General features: G+C 39.6%; 5 gene segments (V, D, J or C); all 5 read right to left on the bottom strand.

Annotated features, from left to right (window-relative positions):
* Window positions 1–544: 544 nt before the first annotated feature.
* LOC125277605 lies at window positions 545–1,028 on the bottom strand. The segment is given in 2 exon segments: window positions 545–864; window positions 956–1,028. Coding segments are annotated over 2 exon segments (363 nt in total).
* Window positions 1,029–3,396: 2,368 nt separating this feature from the next.
* On the bottom strand, window positions 3,397–3,945 carry LOC125277604. The segment is given in 2 exon segments: window positions 3,397–3,755; window positions 3,835–3,945. Coding segments are annotated over 2 exon segments (402 nt in total).
* A 13,124-nt stretch (window positions 3,946–17,069) lies between these two features.
* Window positions 17,070–17,571, bottom strand: LOC125277642. The segment is given in 2 exon segments: window positions 17,070–17,424; window positions 17,508–17,571. Coding segments are annotated over 2 exon segments (363 nt in total).
* A 5,047-nt stretch (window positions 17,572–22,618) lies between these two features.
* LOC125277641 lies at window positions 22,619–23,160 on the bottom strand. The segment is given in 2 exon segments: window positions 22,619–22,956; window positions 23,048–23,160. Coding segments are annotated over 2 exon segments (363 nt in total).
* Window positions 23,161–26,273: 3,113 nt separating this feature from the next.
* On the bottom strand, window positions 26,274–26,779 carry LOC125277212. The segment is given in 2 exon segments: window positions 26,274–26,623; window positions 26,715–26,779. Coding segments are annotated over 2 exon segments (363 nt in total).
* Window positions 26,780–27,136: the final 357 nt, after the last annotated feature.

Below are 27,136 nucleotides of genomic sequence, written 5' to 3'. Positions count from 1 at the left end.
CTTTCTGGATTAGTATAAGTTGTGGGCACAAGGAGTGCCTTCTGGATCTGCAGCTTATCAGGATGTATTTAAAGGATGCTGCATTACATGTGCACTTGTTGCATCATGGTGCATGTTAAGTTTAATATTTGAACTATTTTAATAATTACTTGTTTGTTTGTTTGTTTGTTTGTTTTTGTTTTGTTTTGTTGTTTGTTAAAATAAGCCCCATCTTGACAATGCATTTATTAGCAGAGGTAGTGAAGATTTGTGGCAGAAGGATTATTAGAAAAAAAGAATCCAGTCCATTATTAATATAAGAAAATGTATGCTTTAGACTGAACAGATCTGCTACATACTGAGACATACTGTGGGAAACTGACTTTACTTTAGATTTACTGAGTTGAGCAAATATGATTCAAAATAAGGAATCATTTTAATAACAGGTTTTGTATCTAATGTATGTACATTCAAAACACTGTAGACTGTCCTTGTGTCACTTCAGAGGCTCTTCCCCTTTTTCAGCTTGTGTAACTCAACCTGAGTTTTTGAACAGCTGTCTGTATTAGTGTTTCCACAGTGTCTCTGTTGCACAGTAATACACCGCAGTGTCTTCAGTCTTCAGCTGATTCATGTGCAGATAGAAATTAGAGCTGTCTTTAGATGCTGTGAACCTGCCCTGCACTGACTGAGCTGAGCTCTTATCAGAATCTGAATAATAATACATAATCCATTCAAGTCCTTTTCCAGGTGCCTGACGGATCCAATGCATGTAAGTGCCACTAACAGAAAACCCACTGCAGGCACAGGTCAGTTTGCGGGAACCACCTGGAGTCACAACTACTGACTGTTCAGACTGTGTGAGCACAACCTGAGAGTCAATACCTGTGGATAAACATAAAATGTACAAATAATCAGGATCATGTATTTATTTATACTAAGAAAAGAGTTTATTTTGTCCTATACATATATTTACCAGACACTGCAGCCAGCAACAGCAAGAGATATGAAGTGAACATGATTTATGTCAAGGCTGAACTGGTGATGAGTCCTTCACTCAACAGTGTAGTTGTTTAAATATGGAACAAACATCAGATCATTTGCATTGAAACCCTGAATTAGCAAAACTGTGGAGTCTGTGGAGCTTGAGGCCATCGAGGTTCATTTCATGGACAATAGTACCACCTCCTGATATAACTTTTTTCACAGTTGGCACATGCGTGTAACTTCTGAGTTTCTTCAAACAGATAAACAGTGATGTGTTCTGGTGAGAGTGGGTACAGGACTGTGTTTTAGTAATGACAGAGTCCTATTACTACAGCTGTGTCTGTACTAAGAGACTGCATTTTATTGTTTTATTAAGTTAAAACTAATGATACAATGTTTTGCTTTTTGGTTATAGTTTTGATGAATTATTCCTTAAATGTGAAACAATCTGATTTTAAATGTGTCTTAAGACTGCTGCTTTTAAACTGACTTCAACACTTTTTAAGGATAAGAGAGAGAGTTAGAGAGAAAGATGGTATCAGAGTAATTTATTAATTTGAAAATAAATCATTAAGTCACTGTACAAATGAACAGATAAAATAAAATACATAAAAACAATAAATTAAAATACAGTCTGGCCTGTCATCTCCATTCTTCACCCTCCCCTCCCAGGTTTTTGAAAGCTGAATGAAAACAAAGTAAATGTTGCACAGTAATACGCCGCAGTGTTTTTAGTCTTCAGCTGGTTCATGTACAGAGAGAAATTAGAGCTGTCCTTAGATGCTGTGAACCTGCCCTGAACTGACTGAGCTGAGCCTGTCTTCTCATCTATGATGTGTGGACTAACAGAGTAAGTGTGCTCAAACAAAACTGCCAATTACTTTTTTTTTTTTTTTTTTTTGTATAATGAGGAAGGGTGCCCTCTTCTGTCCTCTGAATGATTCTTAAAATGTTGCTTATTGCATATTAGCTTGTTTGCTTATTGTACACAAGATTATTACATGCCATTTAGAACACTTATAGGGATAGTTCACCCAAAAATGAAAATGTGATGTTTATCTGCTTACCCCCAGGGCATCCAAGATGTAGGTGACTTTGTTTCTTCAGTAGAACACAAACGATGATTTTTAACTCCAACCGTTGCCGTCTGTCAGTCTTATAATGCATGTCAATGGTAACAAATCTGTGAGAGTAAAAAAAACATGCACAGACAAATACAAATTAAACCCTGAAGTTCGTGATGACACATTGATGTCTTAAGACACGAAACGATCGGTTTGTGCGAGAAACCGAACAGTATTTATATAATTTTTTGCTTCTAATACACCACTATGTCCAACTGCCTTGAGCGCATGCACGGCATCCGGTGCGTGAGGTGTGTATGTGCTCTGCCGTAGTTTATGCAAGCGCTGGAAGTGATCTCTTGCACAAACATTGCTGGTACGACGGCTAATCAAAATGGTACTTACTTGCGCTTATCCGGATTGTTCAAACCGTCTTAAAACTAAAAGATTACACTCTCTTGCGTGAACTCATTCGGGAGTGGTGACTTTCCACGTATTCCCAACTTCTGAGTTATGGTTGATTGCTCTTCGGCTGGATATCAACACAACCATTAAGGTACTAAGTTGTTGAGGGTCTGCAGCGATCATTTTTACATATTCAGGAGAGGATCACGTATGACTTAAACCATCAGCTGTGCCTATGGTTTTTCCACATCCAACTGATGTATGTGTCCTTTTTATTTGTAAAGCTGCCCTTATGAAAAGTAACAAAATAAAATTAAGTTTTGATGTAATAAAACCATGTTTTTTAGTGGTTTTCTTCCATTTGTATAACAACTGTTGTACTACAGGCACCATGTTTAAACTACAGCAGAGCACGTACACACCTCACGCACCGGATGCCTTGCATGCGCTCAAGGCAGTTGGACATAGTGGCATATTAGAGGTAAAAAATTATATAAAAACTGTCTGGTTTCTCACACAAACCAATCGTTTTGTGTCTTAGGACATCAATGTGTCATCAGGAACTGCAGGGTTTAATTTGTATTTGTCTGTGCATGTTTTTTTTACTCTCATAGATTTTGTTACCATTGACATGCATTATACGACTGACAGACGGCAACGGTTGCAGTTAAAAATCATCATTTGTGTTCTACTGAAGAAACAAAGTCACCTACATCTTGGATGCGCTGGGGGTAAGCAGATAAACATCAAATTTTCATTTTTGGGTGAACTATCCTTTTAAAGATAACTGATTTACACACGCTAATACATCACCTGACCTACATATACAAAATATTTGTCTGTCTGTCAGTCTATCTATCCATCTTTGGTATACAAACTTTGTTTTTTTTCATAAGCTATACTAAAAGTCTGAAGGGTCTAATATTATGTCAACAAATAAACCTTTTTATTGAAAATGTCTTCATTGAAGAGAGAGGTTTTTGTGCAGGTCGTGTGGCAGTTTGTGGCACAGTGTATAGCGAGCACAATAATACACAGCTGTGTCTTCAGTGTTGAAGTTTTGTCCTGTTAAAATGACTGCGTTGCTGGAGGATTCAGATGAGAAACTGATCTTATTTTTCAGTGAATTTTTGACACCATTGCTACTGGAAGTGTAGAACCAGCCAATCCATTCCATCGGTTTTCCACTTGAATGTCTGATCCAGTTTGTGTAGCCACCGCCTGAAGCTGAATATCCAGTGATCTTACAGGCGATGGTAAATGTTTCTCCTGGTTTTACTACCATGACAGGAGGCTGATTCAGCTCAATACAGAAAAGACCTACAATCATTAAAGCATTTTTAGTAATACAAATTGAACTTGATTTATTAGTTTTTTGTGTTGAGCTGAAGATACTCACAGGGTGCAGTTGCCAAAACCAGCAGTATGGAAATGCAGTCCATGATTCTGGTTGTATTTTCACTGCACTGTGGCTCTGTAAAACACTAAGAGCCTTTATGATGTCTCTGTGCTCCTGTTTACATGAGAGAAGGGTGGAGATTTGCATTGACGTAAAATGTATCCGTCAATAGTTTGTATGATAATGATGCAAATTTAGTTGTCTGACATTGTATTCTTGATTTATAAAATAATGTCTCAAAGAGAAGCAAGATACAAGTTTATTCATATTTATAGTGTAAATATCTTGCTACTGACAGATTTTATCCAAAGAAAACATCTAATGTACATATTAGGTCTAATCTCCATGCTGATATATAGGGAAAAACATATTTTACTTTCATTTTTTGTTTGTTTGTTTTTACTTGTACACAAAAGTTTAATAAACAAGTTAATAACTTACAGATTGGAGAAAATATAGCACTTTAGAATACTGATCCTGCTAAATAACTACACAGGAACAAATAATGCATTATTAACACTCTAGTGACTACTATTAACTAACAAAACTCTGATTAATGAATTAGTAAGTAATAGTGATCAGCTGAAGGAAGTAGTTCACTATTAGCTAATCAGTAACTACTGTTTATTTATACAGAGAACTACTAAAAACTACTATATAATTAACATAAATGATGCATAATGTATAATTAATTCTAAAGTTCATGGAAGGTCATGGTAACGCACTAGCAAGGAATTAGTAATTCGTATTTGGATCAGTATTCTAAAGTGAAAAACATGATAACTCTCTAGTAACTACTGGAGTCATTGTAAACTTTTGAGGTTTTTGTAAAGTACTGGATAGTAATAACTCAAGAGCTACTACATCCTTCTAAAGGAACTACTAATTATTTGGATCAGTATTCTAAAGTGAAGATCATGGTAACCCACTAGTAATTACTTAAGTGTTACCAAAAACATCAGAAGGAATTATACTGTACAAAACGGTACAAAAATGTACAAAAAAAAAATAAATAAAAATGTTTACAATGACTTTAGTAGTTACTAGAGAGTTATCATGTTTTTCACTTTAGAATACTGATCCAAATAATTGGTTTTTTTGTAATACTTCATTCATTAATAGTGCATTACCATGATCTTCATTTTAGAATTAATTATACATTATGCATCATTCATGTTAATTATGAAACTGTATATAGTAGTTCTTAGCAGTTCTCTGGGAGGTATGATAAAAAACAGTAGTTACTGATTAGCTAATAGTGAACTACCTCCTTCAACTGAGCACTATTACTTACTAATTCATTAATCAGAGTTTTATAATAGTAGTTACTATAGTGTTAATAATGCATTAGTCGTTTGTTCCTGTGTAGTTATTCATTAATAAAGGATCAGTATTCTAAAGTGTTACCAAATATAGTTAGCACCATAGCAGAACCATTGTGTGCATGTCTCAAACTAGCTGTTTTGTTGCTGAGGGAATCAGTTTTTGAATGAATCAGTCACTCACTCATGAAGACAGTCACTTGTCGCCACCTACTGGTGTAATAATATAACCTGCAGAAAGAGTCAGAAAAATCTGCAGCACTAATGCACAGACTCACACGCAAACAAGCAGGGTGATACAAATGGTGAAAAGCCTCAGTGATCATGGTCTGTATATCAGCACTTTCAGTCTGTTTGACCAATCAGTTTTGAGAACCAGAACTGGTTGTTTCATAAAACTAGATTTGAGTTTTCCAGCATCAGCAGTATACTGGAGTGAGGAAGTGGTTTTTGTATTGCTTTGACCCTGAACTCAGTCACTGTGCTATAGCACAATAATACACAGCAGTGTCTTCATTATTAAGGCTGTCCATCTGTAGGTACAGCTGACCTAGAGTCATCTCTGGACACTGTGAACCTTCCCCGGACTGACTGGGAATAGAAGATTTGAGAACTGGATACATGGATGAATGCAATCCACTCCAGTCCTTTTCCAGGGATCTCTCTCACAACATCTGCAGCGCCGCGGCTAAATGAAAAATCAGAGGCAGTACAGACCAACCGAAAAGATTCACCAGGTATTTTTACCACAGCCTGAGACATTTCCAGAATCTAAAGCAGACAACAGTAAATGAAATGTAATCCCACTGATGTATGGCATTATTTACTGACCATGTGAAAATAATATTAGCAAGAGTGAGTGAATTAATATTGTCATTGTCAATTGACTTTCCTCCTCAGTAACTGGATCTGTGCTGTCAGCGAATATAGACATCTTACAATTGCAGCTTAAGAAGGGAAAAAAAAACATCAGTTTTGCATGAACTCCTCCCTCCTCTTACATGTGCAAATTATCTTGCTAATAAACAAGTGCAGATGAATTTATAAAGATAGATTAAAAATGTGGTAACACTTTATTTTAGGGTCTTTTAACTAGTTGATTAGTAGCATAAATATTAATAGAATATTGGCTATTTATTAGTAATTATTCAGCACATATTAATGATATGATATATATTAATAAAATATAAATATGACTTATTCTACATGACCTAATTCTTTATTCTTAATCCTGCCCAATACCTAAACTTAACAACTACCTTACTAACTATTAATAAGCAGTAAATTAGGATTTTATTGAGGGAAAAGTCATGGTTAATAGTTTATATGTGTTCCCTATACTAAAGTGTTACCAAAAATGTTATAGAGTTAGTGGTACAAGTACTCTCAAGCATATCAAAAGTGGATCACACAATTACCTTTATTACAGCGAATCGCAATTCTGACAGGAACAAAAAAAAATTGCTATTTACAGGGTTTACAGTTTTTTCAACTGCTTAGCCTACACGCATTTTCAAAACTTTTACACACAAATCCAAGAATCCATCAAAATGAAGCACTGTATTCAAAATGTCACCAACACATCTCGAAAGCAAACATTTGTCTTACGTTGCAAACACCTTTGCCATAATATATTTTTGAATATATCATATACACACAGTTATTCAAAACCTAAAGCTCTTCTTTCATGAGCTCCTACGTACATTTATGTTTAAGACTGAAAGTAATTGGCCGAGAGATGTTGAAAAATTCACAGTAAACACTAAAGCAAGATTTTTCTTTTCTTTTCTTTTTTTTATTTTTTTTTTTTACTGTAAGCATTTGTGGTTGTGAGTACAGTATTACACAGTATGAAAGAAAATAAATACATCAACCATGTGTAGTTGAACAGAAACAATGATTGTGTTTGAAAAAAGGAAATAAAGATACTTCCTGTTAGTTGTTTTGTGTGTTACATAGATAATTGTGTGTTGTGTTTTGCAAAAAGTGTTTATGAAATTGAAAACTGAGTCCAAAGGCTGAGTATTAGTGTAGGCTATGGTTTTGCAGATTTGGTGTGTGGTTCTGGTGTTTGAGTGTCAGGTTTTAGAAACTGTGTGACAAGTAACGATTTTGAGAGTAAGACTGAAAATATCTAGATATTTTCAATGAACAAAGATATTTGCTATTTGCTGTTTCAACCCCCTCTCTCTTGATACAAGGGCCATTTGGAAGGCACAGATGTGTTGATAGTGATCAAGCCCTATAGGCCAAAATGTGTGTACATTGGGGGTCTACAAATTGTCACACCTTTAGTACAGTGGGTTAAGTTTTAATCTTCTGATTGGTCAGTTTGAATGTCTCACATTTGGGTTTCAGTCACATGGTCAAGGAAGGGATAAAAGAAGATTGTAACTGTTGCTCTGGCTCTTGGATTCTTGGCTTTTCTTGGGCACTCTCTGCTTTTGATTTAGTATTAACATTAATGTGCTCCATATTGCAATACAATATTGTCACACTATAGCAACGCTCTCCCACATATTTTGCTATTATAACTGTGCTTATTTCCATCGTTGTTATAATTTCCAGTGGGTGGTAATAGACAAGAAATGTACAGTTTTCTACCATCTTGCTGATAACGTTTCTTTAGTCGCTCATCAACCCTACAGCCTGAACCCCTGTAGGCGGACCACCCTTACAGTGTGTAAGTAGTTGAAAAAAAACTGTAAATATTTATATATGGATGCAAAAAGGTGGTTTTAACCTGAGAACATTTTAGCTGTGTCTTGTTTAATCTGTGTATCTGGCATAGTCATATACAGCTGTGTCTTCAGTCTGAATATTTTTTTCCCTGTTCTCAAACACTGTGTTTTTTGGGTGAAACTGATCTTGTCACTGCAAAGATATCTTAACCATTCCAGTGGTTGAGTGAGCTCAACACAGTAAACACCACCTGAAAGCAACATGGAAAGAATGTAATTAAATATGTCTGCAAACTTCTGGTAACAGTTATGAAGCCCATTTTATTGCTTTAGAATTTAAATAAACATCAGTGAAGCTCACAGGATGAAGCTGCTTCCAGAACATGATTTGAAGTCAAAGCAGTTTTATTGTACTTGTATAATTAAATACTTGTATAAAGAGCAAGTTGTTGTGGTTGGTCATTTATCTGGTATATATGCATTGTGTCTGTGTGTGTGTGTGTTCTTGTATACATGGTTTATGAGGACACAAATGTGTATAATGACATGGGAATTACAACGTAAACATGGTTTATGAGGACACTTCATGTGTCTTCGTAAACCAAATGGCTTAAAAAACAGTAAATGGAGGGGTTTTTTATTATTATTATTCAAAAAATGCAGACAGTTTTCTGTGATGAAGTTTCAGCTGTGAAGCTGATCTTATTCTCTGAAATGAGTTACGCACATTGTTACCAAACCTCTCAAAATTAACCTGGACTGATTGTATTTTAAAGGACTAGCAGCTACAAAACACATTAACAGTGTTATGTAGTGTTGATGCTGATACTCACTGAGCACAGTAGATAAAATCATCACCAATAATATAAAGTACATGATTCTGTCTGTCTGTAGTCTCTCAGATGGGACCTGTGACTCTCTCCACCTCTTTATTGTGTCTGTATGCTCCTGTTTACACACAGAAGGAGATTTGCATCAATGTTTTTTAGTGAATAAATTAAATTAAAATGACAACAATGAAAATGTCCCTAAATAAAAATTACAACATTGCCAATGACAACAGTCTATTTTGCTTATTATAAATGAGCCATTAAAATAATTAAATATCTTCTAAAATATATTGTTTCTTTTTGACATCTATTTTATTAAAAATGATAATAAAGATGATCAATCTAATTATAGAAATTTCATATTTCATTATTCAGCACATGAATAATTTACAGATCTCAATTGTTGTCTTGCCTGCCTTGTTTGTTGCCATAGTTACCAGCATGGATTCCCATGACTACTAATCACCAACACCTGTCCCTAGTCAGTCCCTTGTTAACCTGTCTATTGAAACCTCTGTGCTTCAGTTGTTGTTTGTTGGTCAATGATCCTTTATGTGTTCCTATTGTTGCTTATTTAGATTTAACACCATTGTTTCTGGTTCAAATGTGATTGCATCATGTTAAATTGACTTGAAATGGTTACTAGAACTCACCTGATGTTTTCATTTTGAAATAACATGTTTCAGTCAAGTATAGTAACCCAATCAAACAGGACTTTCACTTCCCATCATGCTTTGCACCGGGCTGAATTAGTAAATGTTGAAAAAGTGTTATTTTATGCATTTTTTTAGAAAGATGAGAATACGGAGAGACGTCTTACTGTTTAATGTTCTATTATGTAAAAGTTTTTGTTATTTTAGTGTTTTTTTGGAGATTACCATTGTGGTGAAGTGTTGAGCTTGTGCTTGGGTTGAGGACCTGCTAACAAGAATTACCTTTTTTATATAATGGAGCAACCACTCTGATAGTGCTTTGGATCAAACCAGTATCATTTCTAGACTGCCAACACTGATCATCACATGTGTAAATAGTTACGTTTAGTTTGTTTCTGTGTAAAGGACAAAACAAAAGCATTAATAATCATAAGATTATATATATAGAATTAATCTGTTTAAATAAAATTCCTTACAAACAGATTTCCAGGTATTTCTTTTTTTCACAGCTGATGTATTTTTCTTGCTTTAAAATAACTGATTCCCATTCAGTCGGTCACGTTCGACGTACGTCGGACAGACCGACGAATAGGAATCTTACCAGAGAGGCCAATCTACTTCGAGTGTAACTAAAACGAGCCAATGCACATTGGCATGCAATCATATGCATCAGCTGCTCGCCTCGCAGCGCGGGTATATAATGAGCAGCAGGTGCGCTGCATCTTCAGCTTTTCGCTTCGGAGCCGAACTACTGCAAACACGGTAGTATCTACGAGCGAGTGTTTTGAAGACGGACTTCAACGAGCCAGCTCTCTCTCTGACTGCTCTTCTCATCCGGTGCAGGAGGAACAGCACAGCAGCGGGGCCGATTTCGTTTTTCTCTTCTTTGCTTTTTTCATTTTTGCCTTTTATTTGAGCAAAAGCTGTGTCTCAGCTGTGAAAGCCGTTTTGACGGCTGGTAACGGTGCGCTTTAGAGCGCTAAAAGGCTGTTCTGACAGCTGGTAAGAGCAGCGCCTGCAAAGAGAGTGCACACGACAGGCTGCACATTCCCTGTCTGTGTTGCAGCAGGCTTTCCCCTGCGTGCTTCGGCACTGAGAGAGTTAGTCCCTGAAAGAGCTTACACGAGTAGTTCGCGTCTTTTTAAAGATGTCGTTCTACTTGTGTGCTGCTGGATGCGGTCGTTGCCTGGCGCCTCGGGAGGTCACCAACGCTGTATCGCGTGCTTGGGCTTAAGGCACGCTGAGGCGGCGTTTGTGGACGAGTCATGTACCCATTATGGGAAGATGACCGTCGCGGAGTTGCGGTCTAGACTCCAGTTCCTGCAAAGGGGCGGAGTCCCGGTGCCGCTGCCTCGTTCCAATCCTCCCCAGAGGGTTGCGTTGGGCGGCGGCACTGGTGACCTGAGGATTACGGTGAGCGCGTTTCCTTCGGGGAACCAACCCCCTAGGAACCCTCAGCACTCCGCAGCCAGTAGAGCTGCCGGGGGAGCGCGGTGGACCGCCCCAGAGGTGTGTACCATCCGTATCCTTCGGAGCTCCCCAAGACGACCGGATGTCGATCGCTGCATGAGGGTGAGCCTGACGCTTCTGGGGATGACGATTCGGCGCAGCTGCCTCCTTCAGTGAACTGTGCCCGATTCAGACCCGGAAATGATGGCTATGCTTTCCCGGGCCGCCAACAGGGTCGGGCTCGTGTGGAATCCTCCACCGTGTCCCGAACCCTCGAGGTTGGACGATTGGTATCTCGGGGTGGCAAGGGCTGGTTCTCAGCCCCCCACCCCAGTGCCTTTCTTCCCGGAGGTGATTGAAGAGCTCACTGGCACGTGGACGGCACCTTTTACTGCCCGAAACCGTGTCGGTGGGTCCTCCTCCCTCACCACCCTTGACGGTGGGGCGGCTAAGGTTTATATGCGCATACCCCCTGTGGAACGGGCCGTTGCTATGCAACTGTGCCCTAACTCCACCTGGCGGGGGGAGCCCGTCTCTCCCTTCCCGGGCCTGTAAGTACTCGTCGGATCTTACCGGCAAGGCTTACCAGGCCTGTGGGGAAGCCGCCTCTGCCCTACACGCTATGGCGTTGTTGCAGGTCCATCAGGCCAAGGCACTGAAGGATCTGCACGAGGGTGGCCATGACCCACAGTTCTTCAGGAACTTCGTGCCGCGACGGACCTCGCGCTTCGTGCGACGAAGGTCACGGCGCGGTCAGTGGGTGTGCGATGTCCACACTTGTGGTCCAGGAGCGCCATCTCTGGCTGTGTCTTGCGGACATGAGGGATACCGACAAAGTCAGGTTCCTTAATTCCCCCGTGTCCCAGACCGGCCTCTTCGGCGACGCGGTCGAGAACTTCGCCCAACAGTTCTCGGCTGTACAGAAGCAGTCTGAGGCCATCAGCCACATCCTGCCGAGGCGGTCAGCTGCTGCTCCACCACCGCCCGCAGCACCTCAGACTGCCCGTCGCCGAGGGCGCCCCCCTGCGGCCGCCCCGCTCCCGCGCCCCAGCAGCAGCAGCCTCCAGCTAAGCGGCGCCGTGGAGCCGGTCGCGGTCGGGGCGCCCAGCCCGTCCCGCCACCCCCCAAGAAGAAGGGTGGCAAGGCCAAGTCCAAGCGGCCCTAGGACGGGCGACCTGGAGATGGATGGGACTGCTCTACAGGAGGTGGTGACCTCACCGCTCCTTCCCCCGGAGGAGGGCCGGGTGGAGAATCTTATGTTTCCTTCTGTTTTTGTTCCGCCTAGGGCCACTTGGACTTGGCCTTGCCACCCTTCTTCCCAAATTCTCAATAAAAGAGCAGTTTCCTCTATCTCCGGGTCCGAAGAGGGCTCGGAGAGCAGTGGGAGGGCAAGAACCTCACCACTCTCATCCCCCTCTTCTGTCGCCAGCGGACAGCAGCGAGCAGCAGGCAGTCAAAGCCTCGACTGCTCCCTCTGTCCACCCGTGGAAGCAGGTAAGTGTTGCACAGCACACTGTGACGCCGCTTCGGGCCGCCTCGCAGAGAGAGCCTCCCGGGCCGCGTCCCTGCGTTCCACCTCGCTGCCCCGCTGCGGGTGCGCCTGTGGTCCCTCTGGTCCCGCTGGTACGGTCTCTGGGAGCCTGGTTAGCACTCACCAGTCCGTCCCGCTGGCTCGTTCGGACCATCAGGCTCGGCTACGCGATTCAGTTCGCCCGGCGTCCCCCCAGGTTCAGGGGTGTCCACTTCACTGTAGTGAAAGATGTCGATGCCCCTGTCTTGCGTGCGGAGATCGCAGTCCTACTGGCGAAGGATGCGATAGAGCCGGTCCCTCCAGCCGATATGAGGTCAGGGTTCTACAGTCCCTACTTCATTGTACCCAAGAAAAGCGGCGGGTTACGACCGATCCTGGATCTGCGAGTCTTGAATCGGAGCCTTCACAAGCTACCGTTCAAGATGCTCACACAAAAACGATCTTCGAATCTTCGAAAAAAATCTTCGAATGCATCCGTCCCCGGGATTGGTTTGCAGCGATCGACCTGAAGGACGCGTACTTTCATGTCTCGATCCTTCCGCGACACAGGCCATTCCTGCGGTTCGCGTTCGAAGGTCAAGCATATCAGTACAGAGTCCTACCCTTCGGGCTGGCCCTGTCTCCCCGCGTCTTTACGAAGGTCGTGGAGGGAGCCCTCGTTCCCATGAGAGAACAGGGTGTTCGCATTCTCAACTATCTCGACGACTGGCTCATTCTAGCACAGTCTCGGGATCAGTTGTGCGAACACAGGGATTTGGTGCTCAGACACCTCAGCCAGTTGGGGCTTCAGGTCAACTGGGAAAAGAGCAAACTCGCCCCCGTGCAGAGGATCTCTTTTCTCGGTATGGAGTTGGATTCGGTCGAACAGATAGCACACCTTACAGAGGAACGTGCTCGGTCGGTGTTGAACTGCCTGAATACGTTCAACTGCAGGACAGCGGTCCCACTGAAATTCTTTCAGAGGCTCCTGGGGCATATGGCGGCTGCTGCGGCTGTAACACCGCTCGGTCTGCTTCATATGAGACCGCTTCAACACTGGCTTCACGGCCGAGTCCCGAGATGGGCGTGGCAACGCGGCACGTTCCGGGTGCCAATCACTCAGGAGTGCCGCCAAACCTTCAGTCCGTGGTCGGACCCTTTGTTTCTCCGGGCAGGAGTGCCCCCTAGAACAAGTGTCCCGGCATGCTGTGGTATTCACAGATGCTTCTGCCACCGGCTGGGGTGCCACGTACAATGGGCATGCAGTGTCAGGGGTTTGGACGGGACCCCATCTGCATTGGCACATCAATTGCCTCGAGTTGCTGGCAGTACGTTCTTGGTCTGAGCCGCCTCAAAGGCCCGCTACGTGGCAAGCATGTACTGGTCCGTACGGACAACACTGCGACCATTGCGTACATCAACCGTCAAGGTGGTCTACGCTCCCGTCGCATGTCGCAACTCGCCCGCCATCTCCTCCTGTGGAGTCGGAAGCATCTGAGGTCGCTTCGCGCCATTCATGTTCCTGGTGTGCTCAACCGTGTGGCCGACGAGCTATCACGAGCTGCGCTGCCAGGAGAGTGGCGACTCCACCCCCAGGTGGTTCAGCTGATCTGGAGAGAGTTCGGAGAGGCTCAGGTAGACCTGTTTGCCTCACCAGAAACCTCCCACTGCCAGTTGTTTTACTCTCTGACCGGGGGAACACTCGGGACAGACGCACTGGCACACAGCTGGCCCCGGGCCCTGCGCAAATATGCGTTTCCCCCAGTGAGCCTACTTGCACAGACTCTGTGCAAAGTCAGGGAGGACGAGGAGCAGGTCTTGCTAGTTGCGCCTTACTGGCCCAACCGGACCTGGTTCCCAGAACTCTCACTCCTCGCGACAGCCCCTCCCTGGCCCATTCCTCTGAGGAAAGACCTTCTTTCTCAGAGACGGGGCACTCTTTGGCACCCGCGTCCAGACCTCTGGAAACTCCATGTCTGGTCCCTGGACGGGACGCGGAGGTTCTAGGTGACTTACCCCCCGAGGTACTTAACACCATCACTTCGGCTCGTGCACTGTCTACGAGACATGCTTACGCCTCGAAGTGGAACCTGTTCGTCGAGTGGTGCTCTTCTCGCCGAAGAAGAGTCGGAGTGATCGGAGTCGTGCTTTCCTTCTTGCAGCAAGGGTTGGAGCGTAGGCTGTCCCCCTCCACCCTCAAAGTCCATACTGCTGCTATCTCCGCTTACCACGACAACATAGATGGCAAATCTGTTGGTCAGCACGACCTGGTCGTCAGGTTCTTTAGGGGGGCGAGACGGTTAAATCCTCCTCGTCCCCCCTCCATACCCTCTTGGGACCTCGCTCTGGTGCTAAGAGCACTTCAGATTGCTCCCTTTGAGCCTTTGCAATCGGCAGACCTAAAGATTCTGTCTATGAAGACTTTGCTGCTGGTTGCATTGGCCTCCATCAAGAGGGTAGGGGACCTGCAGTCATTTTCGGTTGACGAATCGTGCCTGGAGTTCGGGCCGGGGGAGAGCCACGTGGTACTGAGACCCCGGCCTGGCTATGTGCCCAAGGTTCCTACCACTCCCTTCAGGGACCAGGTGGTGAGCCTGCAAGCGCTGCCCTCGGAGGAGGCAGACCCAGCCCTGGCTTTGCTCTGTCCAGTCCGCGCCTTGCGACTGTACATAGACAGAACTCGAAGCTTCAGGACCTCAGACCAGCTCTTTGTCTGTTACGGAGGCCAGCAGAAAGGAAAGGCTGTCTCCAAGCAGAGGATGGCCCACTGGATAGTGGATGCCATCGCCCTGGCTTACCAAGCTCAGGGCGTGCCCTGCCCGCTCAGGTTGCATGCTCACTCCACGAGAGGTGTAGCATCCTCCTGGGCGCTGGCTCGGTTTCGCCTCGCTAACGCCTCGCTAACAGACATTTGTAGAGCTGTGGGCTGGGTGACACCTAACACGTTCGCTAGATATTATAGCCTTCGTGTCGAGCCGGTCTCCTCCCGTGTTCTCGCCTCAGGTCAGAGGCATGGAGAGGCACCGGCTTAGTGTCGGCTTGCTGCGCTGCATGCGCTTCCTTGCTCCAGAGAGTCCCTACGGGCAGACCCTGTTGAGTCCTCCGGTTACCCTTCGGCAGCCGACGTGGCGGAGCGTCCGGCGCCAGGCCTATACTCTGTTGCATCCCTGAGAACCGGATTTAGGCTGGGTTCCATATGTGTGACCCTACGGGGATCCCATATGGCTTTTTCCACGGCTGCTCCTAAACGAAGCCCGTGTCTTTCCCTCTGGGAGAACCCATCTCTAACCGAGTTGGAGTCACCCCAGTTCTTCCATATGTAGCACAGCCCTACAGGGTTAGTCCATATGTACTTCTCCACATAACTCCTTCGGGGAAGGATGTGGCTTCCGCAACGTTCCTTTCAAACGAAAGGTTACGCTTTCCCAGCGTTATCCAATAGTCTCACTGAATGGGTTTGGGAACAACAGTGATCGACCCTCTCTGTGTGTCAGCCCTGTCCCACCGTCCGCAGGCAAGGCGATTCAGGTGGCTTTACTGCCCCAAACTGCCCCATTAAGTTTAATATTTGAATTATTTTAATCATTTCTTCTGTTTTTTGTTTGTTTGTTTGTCTGTCATCTTCACAATATCCATATTACTAGAGGTAGTGAAGTTTTGTGGCAGAAGGATTATTAAAAAAAGAATCCAGTCCACTATTAATATAAGAAAATGTATGTTTCAGATTGAACAGACAGCATGTATGATTCTAAATAAGGAATCATTTTAATATCAACAGATTTTTGTATTTAAGGTATGTACATGCAAAACACTGTAGACTGGCCTTATGTCACTTCAGAGTCTCTTCCCCTTTTTCAGTTTGTTGTAACTCAACCATGCCCACCTGAGTTTTTGAACAGCTGTCTGTATTAATGTTTCCACAGTGTCTGTCTTGCACAGTAATACACCGCAGTGTCTTCAGTCTTCAGCTGATTCATGTGCAGATAGAAATTAGAGCTGTCCTTAGATGCTGTGAACCTGCCCTGAACTGACTGAGCTGAGCTCTTAGAAGAATCTGAATAATAATAAATAATCCATTCGAGTCCTTTTCCAGGTGCCTGACGGATCCAATACATGCTAGTGCCACTAACAGAAAACCCACTGCAGGCACAGGTCAGTTTGTGGGAACCACCTGGAGTCACAACTACTGACTGTTCAGACTGTGTGAGCACAACCTGAGAGTCAATACCTGTGGATAAACATGAAATGTACAAATAATCAGGATTGTGTATTTACACTAAGAAAATAGTTTATTTTGTCCTAATATACTTACAAGACACTGCGGCCAGCAACAGCAAGAGATATGAAGTGAACATGATTTATGTCAAGGCTGAACTGGTGATGAGTCCTCCACTCAACAGTGTAGTTGTTTAAATATGGAACGGACATCAGATCATTTGCATTGAAATCCTGAATTAGCAAAAACTAGATCTTGAGTCGATTGAAGTTCATTTCAGGAACAATAGTACCACCTCTTGATATAATTTTTAATTTTTTTTTGTTGTTGTTACAGTTGGCAGGTGCGTGTAACTTCTGATTTTCATCAAACAGATAAACAGTGATGTGTTCTGGTGAGAGTGGGTACAGGACTGTGTTTTAGTAATGACAGAGTCCTATTACTACAGCTGTGTCTTTAGACTCTGCAGTGTTATTTTAAGACAGACTCTAGAGACCCTGTTATCTTTTTTAATGTTAAAAACATCACCAAGCAACAGAATAACCAACTTTATTGAAATGTTTATTAACTTTATTGAAATGGCAGTTTTTGTGCACAGCGCTGCAGTCATTTCAGTCACTGTGTCTCTCGGGCACAATAATATACAGCAGTGTCTTCATTCTTCAGGCTGTTCATCTGCAGATACACCTGCTTCCTACTGTTGTCTCTGGAGATGGTGAACCGTCCTTGGACAGACTGGGAGTAATACATTTCCTTGCTATCATATTTGATCAATGCCAGCCATTCCAGCTCTTTTCCAGACTTCTGTCTGATCCAAGCCATCCATTTATTATCAAAGTCCAAACCAGAGGCAGTACATGTCAGTTTATGGGATTCTCCAGGTTTGATGACTACAGCTTCAGACTCAGTCAGTGTCTGACACCAACAATCTGCAAAATAAAACATGATACATATGTATAAATTCAGATAAAACAAACCATTATATTCTGAGCAGTAAAAACTTAAATCATACATTGAGAAGCCAGAAACAGTACTGTAAATCCCAAAACTTTACGCTCCATATTGTTGTATGAATTATTGAGCTGCACACTGATAGAGAACTGATTATGAAGGTTCAAGAGGAAGATGAATTTGCATAATCTTAAATATTCACTTAAATATTCAGTTAGGGTAGTATTGTATTTAAATATGGGCATCATATTACTGAATCAGATATATGCATTTTATAGATCTACACAAGGCTTAGAAAGTAATGAACTCAAATCTTTGTATATTGAACTCTGATATTTATTTATTTAGTTGTTTGATGTGTATCTGATGTGTATTTTTAAAAATATAATATATAATTAGAAATAAATGTTTTTACTTAAATAATTAAAACAATTCTTTCCACAGTTTGTTTTCAAACAGTATATATAGAGATATATAGAGATTCATTGGAGTGTTTAATGATTAAGGTCGTATCATGGCATTCAACATCCAATCTAGTCATGCATGTTCAGTGTTTGTGCATGTTTTTTTTGAACAAGCTTTAAACATCTAAAATTCTGCTCAAAACACCTTGAAGAATTGTACTCACAAGGCATGACAGACATCATTAGGAGTACAGACAGATAAAACATGATTTTATGAGTGGTTCTTCTTCTCTACTTTGTGGGAGCACAAGAAATATACACAGCCAAGGATGAGCTGGGTATATAAATACTGGAGAATTTGCATTGAGTATTGGTACAGTTCCAACCGCATGTGTATAGCGTGAATATTAAAGGGATAGTTCATCAAAAAATGAATTTTGTCATCGTTTACTCACTCTCATGTCGACCTGTATGACTTACTGTCTTCTGTGGAACAGAAAAGGTGGCTGCTTTTTCCATACAAAGAAAATAAAAAGACTATGTCTCCAAAATGACAAAAATAAATAGCATTAAATTTATTATTAATGTGGTCATTATGAAAAAAAAAAAAAAAAGGTTTGGAAAGAGACTGCATGTTATTGTTGTATGAAGTTAAAACTAATGATACAATGTTTTGCTTTTTGGTTATATTTTTGGTGAATTATTTCTTTAATGTGAAACGATCTGATTTTAATGTGTCTTATGGGGGTTATTAGTGTTCATCTCTTGAGAGCTCCATCAGATGAATTCCAGACAACTGCTGAAATTTAGAGACTGCTGTTTTTAGCCTGACTTCAAAACTTGTTTTAGGATAAGAAAGAGTGATAAAAGATATATTACTTTATCAGTGTACACCTTTGTTCTGTGTACACCTTTGTTCATCCAGATCACCGAGTCTAGCCTGTGGTTGGTGGTAACAATCTACGGTGGAAAGATCAGTTGTTTTTTTGGAAATGCACCAGCAACTCGTTGATGGTTCATTTTTTTAGATGTCTAATTTCTAAACTAATTTCCAGTTTAGAGTGAATATTTGTTTTTAGTATATTTAGCTGGTTGTGGTTCCACATGTATCTGCCTTATAGGATTCACATCTTATCAGGATAAAGGTTGCTGGAGTTACAGGTGCACTTATCGCATCATGGTACATATTGGGGTGGTTTCCCGGACAGAGATTAAGTCTAGTCCAAGAATAAAATGGCCCTTTAACTTTGATGCACAAGCTATGAAAACCCCTTCTAATGTGCAACATGGGTCAAAAATTACCCGTATTCATTTCCTATGTAATTTCAATAACGGTTGAGTGTTTCTTTGCTGAATCTTTAAAAGAAATGTATTTTATCATTCGTTTATTCCAGGTATTCCTTAAATATCTTGTTTTTGACTGACAAAAATCATTATGTTCATTTTTTCTTTCTCACTTTATAAACAAACACAGTTTTTGTTTGTCTACATCAATTTTACACACATGGGTCAAAAATGACCCGTATTCATTTCCTATGGAATTTCAGTCATGACTGAGTGTTTCTTCGCTGAATCTTTGAAAGAAATTTATTTTATCATTTATTTATTCCAGGTATTCCTTAAATATCTTGTTTTTGATTTTAACAAATCATTGTGTTTATTTTTTCTTTCTTTTTCTTCATAAACAAACACAGCTTTGGTTTTTCTACATCAATTTTACACACATGGGTCAAAAATGACCCATATAGAAACCTTTGCAAATTTTCACAAGGTTGAACATATTTACTGCAGACAACTATTCATCCACCACACATTTCACCTCTCAACATGGCTGCTTTTGTATATTTGATGGATGAAAGTCATATTTCATATAATAGGCTATATATTATATTTCATAATTTGTATTTTTTGTCATAAACCAATGCTACTGGTCACCTTTTACATCTATCAGTGTTCCTGAAAACTAACAGTTTTGAACAAGGTTTCTGTCCAACAGTGAAAATATATAATAAGTGTATCTATCAATATTCTTGTGCTTTGATTTTCTTTATCTAGAGTGTTAGTGGCTGGTCCTCAACAGAACTGAGGTGGATGATGACATCACTGTAAAAAAAGCTGAAAGTTTACTTTGCGCACAGTCAAACGCAATTTAAATGTGTATGTGCAGGTTGCACATACACAGTTACAGAAATCCGGCGTGAATTATAAAAAGTTACAAAAATCTGTATGCTGACCCTCATGTACGCATAAAAAGTGAAGTATACTTTGGCCTTTAAAATGGTAATGACACACACACACAAAAAAAAAAAATCGTTCAAAAAGAAAGGAAAAATTAAAATAAGGATTTGGTTATTGAGTAATAGATGGAATAATGAATGATGATATTAATTTATTGTAATATATGCAATATAGAAAATAACTCATTCAGGTCACTTTAGACCCATGTTGTATATGTCCAAAACTGTTACTTTTCAGGAACGCTGACAGACATAAAGGATGACCAATTGCATTGATTTATGACAAAAAATTAAAAATTATGAAATATATAGCCTAATATATTAAACATAATAAGACTTACATCCATCAAATATACAAAAATAGCCTTGTTAAGATGTGAAATGTGTGGCAGTGAACAGTGTCTGCAGTAAATATGTTCCTACTTGCAAAAGTTGCAAATATTAAAGATTTCTATATGGGTCATTTTTGACCCACGTGTGTAAAATTGATGTAGAAACTGTGTTTGTTTATAAAGCAAGAAAGAAAAAATAAACACAATTATTTGTAGAAAATCAAAAACAAGATATTTAAGGAATACCTGGAATAAATGAATGATAAAATACATTTCTTTTAAAGATTCAGCAAAGAAACACTCAACCGTTATTAAAATTACATAGGAAATGAATACGGGTCATTTTTGACCCATGTTGCGCATTAGAAGGGTAGTGATACAAAAAAATATTTTTATTAAAAAAGTAAGAAAGAAAAAATGAAAATGAGGATTTGTGATGCTCAAAAACAAGTTAATTGAGGAATACCTGGAATACTGAAAGATGAAATTAATTTCTTGCAAAGATATAGAAAATAAAAACTCAGCCGGGTCATTTTTGACCCATGTTGTGCATCAAAGGGTTAAACCAGATTAACAGAAATCTGCTTTCTCTGTCATGGTTTAAAATAGTCCTATACTAGTCCAGAGTTTAATATTTGATTTCCTGGAGGAAGACTAGAGCTACTCCAGGACTAAATTGAGGCTTAAATTAAACCTACCAGGAGGCAGATTAACTTCAGATTAACGTTGTGTTTCAAAGAAGACACATGTAGTACTTGGATATATATATCGATATTGATATACACTTTATTATATATATGTGTAATATATATATATATATATATATATATATATATATATATATATATATATATATATATATATGCTTTTTTGATGCTGTTCACTTTATTTAAACAATTTATTTTGATTTAACACCATTGTTTCTGGTTCAAATGTGATTGCATCATGTTAAATTGACTTGAAATGGTTACCTGTTTCAGTCAAGTATAGTAACCCAATCAAACAGGACTTTCACTTCCCATCATGCTTTGCACCGGGCTGAATTGGGAGAGTAAATGTTGAAAAAGTGTTATTTTATGCATTTTTTTAGAAAGATGAGAATATGGAGAGACGTCTTACTGTTTAATGTTCTATTATGTAAAAGTTTTTGTTATTTTAGTGTTTTTTTGGAGATTACCATTGTGGTGAAGTGTTGAGCTTGTGCTTGGGTCGAGGACCTGCTAACAAGATTTGCCTTTTTTATATAATGAAGCAACCACAATGATAGTGCTTTGGATCAAACCAGTATCATTTCTAGACTGCCAACACTGATCATCACATGTAAATAGTTACGTTTAGTTTGTTTCTGTGTAAAGGACAAAACAAAAGCATTAATAATCATAGGATTATATATATATAAAATTAATCTGTTTAAATAAAATTCCTTACAAACAGATTTCCAGGCATTTCTTTTTTTTTCTTTTTCTTTTTTTTTTTTTTCACAGCTGATGTACTTTGCTTGCTTTAAAATAACTGATTCTTGTTTAGTAAAGTTTTTTTTTTTGTTTGTTTGTTTGTTTTGTTTTTTTTGGATTGCAGTCTTTTTCTGCTGCCATTGTTTTCCTTGGATTTGCTTCTCAGTTCCATGCAATTTTAAGCTTTTCTTGGTTCATTCCATGTTAGGCAACCTCTCTCATCCTAATTCAGATTAGCATAGTTAGTTTTAAATTAATCTAGTTTATTTTAAGTCAGGACTCCATAGTCCAGATTTTAGTAATCTGTACTTAATCTGTGTTTCAGAAATCCACTTTTTAAGCCACGATTAACTATTCTAGATTGAGGGCTATCCTGGCTTAATTTAAACCCTGTCCGGGAAACTGCCCCATTAAGTTTAATATTTGAATTATTTTAATCATTTCTTCTGTTTTTTGTTTGTTTGTTTGTCTGTCATCTTCACAATATCCATATTACTAGAGGTAGTGAAGTTTTGTGGCAGAAGGATTATTTAAAAAAAGAATCCAGTTCACTATTAATATAAGAAAATGTATGTTTTAGATTGAACAGACAGCATGTATGATTCTAAATAAGGAATCATTTTAATATCAACAGATTTTTGTATTTAAGGTATGTACATGCAAAACACTGTAGACTGGCCTTATGTCACTTCAGAGTCTCTTCCCCTTTTTCAGTTTGTGTAACTCAACCATGCCCACCTGAGTTTTTGAACAGCTGTCTGTATTAGTGTTTCCACAGTGTCTCTCTTGCACAGTAATACACCGCAGTGTCTTCAGTCTTCAGCTGATTCATGTGCAGATAGAAATTAGAGCTGTCCTTAGATGCTGTGAACCTGCCCTGAACTGACTGAGCTGAGCTCTTAGAAGAATCTGAATAATAATAAATAATCCATTCGAGTCCTTTTCCAGGTGCCTGACGGATCCAATGCATGTTAGTGCCACTAACAGAAAACCCACTGCAGGCACAGGTCAGTTTGTGGGAACCACCTGGAGTCACAACTACTGACTGTTCAGACTGTGTGAGCACAACCTGAGAGTCAACACCTGTGGATAAACATAAAATGTACAAATAATCAGGATCATGTATTTATTTATACTAAGAAAAGTGTTTATTTTGTCCTGTAAATATATTTACCAGACACTGCGGCCAGCAACAGCAAGAGATATGAAGTGAACATGATTTATGTCAAGGCTGAACTGGTGATGAGTCCTCCACTCAACAGTGTAGTTGTTTAAATATGGAACGGACATCAGATCATTTGCATTGAAACCCTGAATTAGCAAAAACTGTGGAGTCTGTGGAGCTTGAGGCCTTCGAGGTTCATTTCAGGGACAATAGTACCACCTCCTGATGTAACAGTTTTTATTCTTTTACAGTTGGCACATGCGTGTAACTTCTGAGTTTCATCAAACAGATCAACAGTGATGTGTTCTGGTGAGAGTGGGTACAGGACTGTGTTTTAGTAATGACAGAGTCCTATTACTACAGCTGTGTCTTTAGACTCTGCAATGTTATTTTGTTAAGAGAGACTCTAGAGACCTATTAGATTAATGTTGAAAACATCAAGCAACAGAATAACAAGCTTTATTGAAATGTTTATTAACTTTTATTGAAATGGCAGTTTTTGTGCACAGCGCTGCAGTCATTTCAGTCACTGTGTCTCTCGGGCACAATAATATACAGCAGTGTCTTCATTCTTCAGGCTGTTCATCTGCAGATACACCTGCTTCCTACTGTTGTCTCTGGAGATGGTGAACCGTCCTTGGACAGACTGGGAGTAATACATTTCCTTGCTATCATGTTTGATCCATGCCAGCCATTCCAGCTCGTTTCCAGACTTCTGTCTGATCCAAGCCATCCATTTATTATCAAAGTCCAAACCAGAGGCAGTACATGTCAGTTTATGGGATTCTCCAGGTTTGATGACTACAGCTTCAGACTCAGTCAGTGTCTGACACCAACAATCTGCAAAATAAAACATGATAAATATGTGTAAATTCAGATAAAACAAACCATTATATTCTGAGCAATAAAGACTGGAATCATACATTGAGAAGCCAGTAACAGTACTGTAAATCCCAAAACTTTACGATCCATATTGTTGTATGAATTATTGAGCTGCACACTGATAGAGAACTGATTATGAAGGTTCAAGAGGAAGATGAATTTGCATAATCCACTTAAATATTCAGTTAGGGTAGTATTGTATTTAAATATGGGCATCATATTACTGAATTAGATTTTTTATTTTTTATTTAGATTTTTTTTTTATTAGATTTTATGGATCCATACAAGGTATTTAAGTAATGAAGTCAAATCTTTGTATATTGAACTCTAATATTTATTTATTTAGTTGTTTGATGTGTATCTGATGTGTACTATTTATAATTTATAATTTATAATTATAAATAAATGTTTTACTTAAATAATTAAAACAATTCTTTCCACAGTTTGTTGTCAACAGTAAATATAGAGATTCATTAGAGTGTTTAATGATCAAGGTCGTATCCTGCCATTCAACGTCAAAACTAGTCATGCATGTTCAGTGTTTGTGCACATGTTTTTTTGCACGAGCTTTAAACTGGAATTCATCACAGTGCCTGTATACCGAACACAATAATACACAGCCGTGTCCTCAAGTTGCAGATTTTGTCCTTTAAGATATACTGTGCTTGTAGATGTGTCTCTGGAGATGGTGAACTTATTTTTCAGTGAATCCTTGTAGTCTGTGCTACCACCAGCATGGATCATGCCAATGAACTCGAGGATCTTCCCCTGAGCTTGTCTAATCCAGGAAGGTCCCTTGGAGCCATCACTGAGATCATAACCTGATACTTTACAGGAAATGGTCAAAGATTCTCCAGGTTTTACTGAAAGTGAGCTTGGTTGGCTGTGTTCAACAGTGCTGCACACATCTGCAAATTAAGCACAAAAATATGTTAATTTTGAAAAGGAACTTTTGGTTATGATTGTATCAATGGTGAAAAGTTTAATACTGCTCAAAAAACCTTGAAGAATTGTACTCACAAGGCATGACAGACATCATTATGAGTACAGACAGATAAAACATGATTTTATGAGTGGTTCTTCTTCTCTACTTCGTGGGAACACAAGAAATATACAGAGCAAAGGATGAGCTGGGTATATAAATACTGGAGAATTTGCATTGAGTATTGGTACAGTTCCACCGTACAGCATGAATATTAAAGGGATAGTTCACCAAAAAATGAATTTTGTCATCATTTACTCCTCTACTAATACATGGATATTGTCAAGATGAAGCTTATTTTAACAAAACAAGCAAACAAACAAATAAATAAATAAAAACAAAAGAAATGATTAAAATAATTCAAATATTAAACTTAATATGCACCATGATGCAGCAAGTGCACCTGTAACTCCAGCAACCTTTAAATACACCCTGATAAGCTGTAAATCCTATAAAGCAGATACACGTGGAACAACAACCAGCTAAATATACTAAAAACAAATATTCACTCTAAACTGGAAATTAGTTTAGAAATTAGACATTTAAAAAATTAACCATCAATGCAGTGCTGGTGAATTTCCAAAAAACAATTGATCTTTCCACGGTAGATTGTTACCACCAACCACAGGCCAGACTCTGTGATCTGGATGCATCTCAGAAACACTGACACAATACAAAATAACACACCATGAATAAATTACAGAACAAAGGCATACACTGATAAAGTAATATATCTTTTATCACTCTTTCTTATCCTTAAACATGTTTTGAAGTCAGGCTAAAAACAGCAGTCTCTAAATGTCAGCAGTTGTCTGGAATTCGTCTGATGGAGCTCTCAAGAGATGAACACTAATAACCCCCATAAGACACATTAAAATCAGATCGTTTCACATTAAAGGAATAATTCACCAAAAATATAACTAAAAAGCAAAACTTTGTATCATTAGTTTTAACTTTATAGAACAATAAAATGCAGTCTCTTTCCAATCTATTTTTTTTTTTTTTTCATAATGATTACATTAATGATAAATGTAATGGTATTTATTTTGTCATTTTGGAGACGTAGTCTTTTTATTTTCTTTGTATGGAAAAAGAAGCCACCTTTTCTGTTCCACAGAAGACAGTAGGTCATACGGGTCGACATGAGAGTGAAGTTTTGAGGCAGAAGGATTATTAGAGAAAAAAATCCACACTTAATAAAAGAAAATGTAAGTTTTAGATTGAACAGACAGCATGTATGATTCTGAATAAGGAATCATTTTAATATTAACAGGTTTTTGTATTTAATATATGTACATTCAAAACACTATAGATTGGCTTATGTCACTTCAGAGGCTCTTCCCCTTTTTCAGTTTGTGTAACTCAACCATGTCCACCTGAGTTTTTGAACAGCTGTCTGTATTAGTGTTTCCACAGTGTCTCTCTTGCACAGTAATACACCGCAGTGTCTTCAGTCTTCAGCTGATTCATGTGCAGATAGAAATTAGAGCTGTCCTTAGATGCTGTGAACCTGCCCTGCACTGACTGAGCTGAGCTCTTAGAAGAATCTGAATAATAATAAATAATCCATTCAAGTCCTTTTCCAGGTGCCTGACGGATCCAATACATGTAAGTGCTACTAAGAGTGAATCCACTGCAGGCACAGGTCAGTTTGCGGGAACCACCTGGAGTCACAACCACTGACTGTTCAGACTGTGTGAGCACAACCTGAGAGTCAATACCTGTGGATAAACATAAATTCTACAAATAATCAGGATCATGTATTTATTTACACTAAGAAAAGTGTATATTTTGTCCTATAAATATATTTACCAGACACTGCGGCCAGCAACAGCAAGAGATATGAAGTGAACATGATTTATGTCAAGGCTGAATGAGTCCTCCACTCAACAGTGTAGTTGTTTAAATATGGTACGGACATCAGATCATTTGCATTGAAACCCTGAATTAGCAAAAACTGTGGAGTCTGTGGAGCTTGATCCCCTTACGAAAGGAACATATATTTACCAATATATTTCTTAAAATATATTATGATATATTGTAACATATTATTTTCCCTTTTTATTTTCCAATATATTATATATTTGAATACATTGAATAATATATTGATGATACATATATTATACACTCTATTATATATTCATGTAATATATTGCAATATATTGCAAAATATACAAATGATTTCTGCTTTCAATACATTACAATATATTGAACATGAATATATAATATATGTG

This window comes from Megalobrama amblycephala, linkage group LG10 (genome assembly GCF_018812025.1).
Source record: "Megalobrama amblycephala isolate DHTTF-2021 linkage group LG10, ASM1881202v1, whole genome shotgun sequence".
In the NCBI taxonomy this organism is placed as follows: Eukaryota; Metazoa; Chordata; class Actinopteri; order Cypriniformes; family Xenocyprididae; genus Megalobrama; species Megalobrama amblycephala.
Note: the sequence above shows the minus strand (reverse complement) of the source record. Positions and strands in the feature narration are given on the sequence as shown.